General features: G+C 42.5%; 1 protein-coding gene across 1 annotated transcript; it reads left to right on the top strand.

Moving 5' to 3' along the window:
* The first annotated feature begins 19 nt into the window (after nucleotides 1-19).
* On the top strand, nucleotides 20-2,527 carry LOC103759379 (dynein light chain 1, cytoplasmic). The gene is made up of 2 exons (XM_029963273.1): nucleotides 20-185; nucleotides 1,927-2,527. Exons 1-2 carry the CDS (start codon nucleotides 54-56, stop codon nucleotides 2,062-2,064), a joined length of 270 nt encoding a protein of 89 aa, XP_029819133.1. The 5' UTR covers nucleotides 20-53; the 3' UTR covers nucleotides 2,065-2,527.
* Nucleotides 2,528-2,670: the final 143 nt, after the last annotated feature.

Genomic DNA, 2,670 nt, shown 5'->3' with positions numbered 1-2,670 from the left:
CAGGTGCTCCTGCAACTTTGAATTCTCTCCTTCTTCTCCCAAAGCAGGCAATCATGAGCGATCGGAAGGCAGTGATCAAAAATGCGGACATGTCAGAGGAGATGCAGCAAGATGCTGTGGAATGTGCTACTCAGGCCTTAGAGAAATATAACATCGAGAAGGACATCGCTGCTCACATAAAGAAGGTAAATGTTTGCGTGTAATGTGCTCGTGAAATCTCTATGCACATGAAAAATCAATCAGGGAGAATGTTGCTGGGCAAGTCGCTCTAGAGAAACAAGTTCTAGATAATCAAGTTGAACTTTTTCTGTAGGTTGGTGTCCATCTGTTCTTTCCCCCCACCCCTGTATGTGGACCTTTCTAGGTCCTGCTTTTCTCTTGTAGTATTTTCTACTTAGACCTTTTCTGCCACTGTCCCATTGTCCACGTGAGCAGAGTGGCAGCTGACTGTCCCTGTGACTGATGAGCTGGTACAAAACACAGGGGCTCTATTGAGCTCTCCTACGGTTTTCTTGAGAGGAAGCCAGTTTTCCTTAGTTTCAGTTGTATTGAACTTAATCTTAAGGATCTGTTTACTGTTCTTGCCAGCTAGATCAAAAATTCCAGGGAAAAGTAGTTTTCTGCAAATCTGCTGTAATCTCAGCTCCCATATTTTAATGATATAAGGAAAAAAAAGAAAACCACCAAAAAAATCCTGATGGTGTGGATTATCTGTTGTTTGCAACATCTGTGTTGTCCTTTATGTAGGATTAACAATACAGGAGAAAGATCTAGTTCAGATTATATATCCTGCTTCGTCAGCTCGGGGGAATGGAGAAATCAAAGTGCGTCAGTAGAAGTTAAACTGATCTGAGTGGAAGAATTGTTGAAATGTTAAGATCTGTTGGACTGAAACTCTCTGGAGTGAACTGCTTGGCATTAGAAGCTAAATTTGCTCAAGTCTTAGTCTGCAAGCTGTGAATTTTCACACAGATATGTTGAACTTTTACCTAACGCTGGAAGAAGGCCTCAAGAGCTGGTTCAGGCTGGAAGATAAGGAAGTTATAACTGTCAGCAGAAAACGCAACATTGGAGATAGGAAACAGGCTGCCCAGAGACAGTGAAAAGAACCCAGATCCTAATATTATTATTGGTCCAAACTGTTTTGTGGAAGGTGGGAAACTGAGATTGGGAGATTGTAATTGCCCGAGGACTTCTTTGTTTGGGGTCCCTCTATGAAGGCACCCAGCTCGAGCTTTTCTATTGCTGCACCTTACTGGACTTAAAGCCTGAGGATCTGCTCCAGTACATGAGGGGTGGAGATACCTTGAAAATACAGCATACCTGGGGTGGAGGAGCTTAACATAAAAACCAACTCAACTAAGCAGAATGATTACTTCCACTAGACAAATACTCGTTTGCTATGACCACAATACAAAAGGCATTTTTTTTTCCAGATGCAGGAACTATCTATGAGAGTAGAAAAGAGAGAGTTTAATACTTTTCAGGTATTTTTTTGTAGCAATTACTGGGAATTCATACAGTATTTGTTTGAAATGTGTGTAAAGCACAACTCCTTAGACTTGTTGATCGTACTGGTGTTACAGAGCATGTGGCAGAGTGAAGCACAATGAAGTCTAAATTATGGCTTTCTCTCTGTGGATACAAAATCAGCAGTGAAGCTTTTACTCGAGGGCTGTATATTCGGATCATGGTATGAATTATGGGGAGAGAAAGACTAGTTTCTCTGAACAAAAGCGATGTTTTAAACTTACACAAAAACTCCACAGCTCTTCTTATGTGAGCAGTAGTATCTGAGTAAGCAGCAGGTGAACAATAAGATGTAAATAACATAATCCCAGTACTTAAGAGCAGCTCTTCCTTGCCGTGCTCAGAAAGTGAATACCTATCAGAAGAGTTCTTAATTTCTAGCGATCTTTTTTGCAGGAGTTTGACAAGAAATACAATCCCACTTGGCACTGCATCGTGGGAAGGAACTTTGGCAGCTATGTGACTCATGAGACCAAGCACTTCATCTACTTCTACCTCGGCCAAGTTGCTATTCTTCTTTTCAAGTCTGGTTAGAACCACGGACTGTTACTGAAACTTGCATCCAGTTACAGGACTCTCTGACTAGTTACTGCAGCCTTCCTGAGGACACAGGCCTTGATCTTCAAGGGCAATGGCAGGGATTGTTATAGCAGATGATGTTACATTGTGGATATAAAAAGGAAAAGTACCAAAAAGTCTTCCTTGTATTTATTTTTTTTTAGAAGGCTCCTCCTTTGCTAGTAGAGCTGTTGGAGCAGTTTTTCTTTTGAGAGTTCTATAGCCATCTACTGTATTTCCCCATTACTGCTAGTGCTATGCAAGTACTGACAGTGTTTAGTTCTTTATGTTCCAAGCCTCTCTTATTCTTATTTTACTTTTTTAAAATAATTTTTCCTCTCTTGTTTTGCTGGATGTGCTGCCCCAAAGCCTGAACTGTTTCTTTTCCTGCTGTCTTTGGAGAAGCGCTTTGGATAATAAAAGACAAGATCTCCAGCCAGGTCACTGTTTCTGGCCCATTTGTGCTGTCGTCGTGGCGGTGGGTGACTGGGGCCGGGTGAGGAGCGGGATCTGGGCTCGGTGTGTGGGGCAGCGGTGTCCCGGGTCCCGCAGCTCCCGAGGACTACGAGTCCCGTGGTGCCC

The sequence above is a fragment of the Manacus vitellinus genome, unplaced genomic scaffold, assembly GCF_001715985.3.
Source record: "Manacus vitellinus isolate BGI_N305 unplaced genomic scaffold, ASM171598v3 scaffold_58_pilon, whole genome shotgun sequence".
NCBI lineage: Eukaryota > Metazoa > Chordata > Aves > Passeriformes > Pipridae > Manacus > Manacus vitellinus.
The sequence above is the reverse complement of the archived record's forward strand: the minus strand, read 5'-3'. Positions and strand labels throughout refer to the sequence as shown.

Excerpts from the sequence above, each read along its gene's own strand:
- LOC103759379 (XM_029963273.1), top strand. The coding sequence starts at position 54 with ATGAGCGATCGGAAGGCAGTGATCAAAAATGCGGACATGTCAGAGGAG. Across the intron at positions 186-1,926 it reads TCGCTGCTCACATAAAGAAG|GAGTTTGACAAGAAATACAA; the intron begins GTAAATGTTTGC and ends TCTTTTTTGCAG.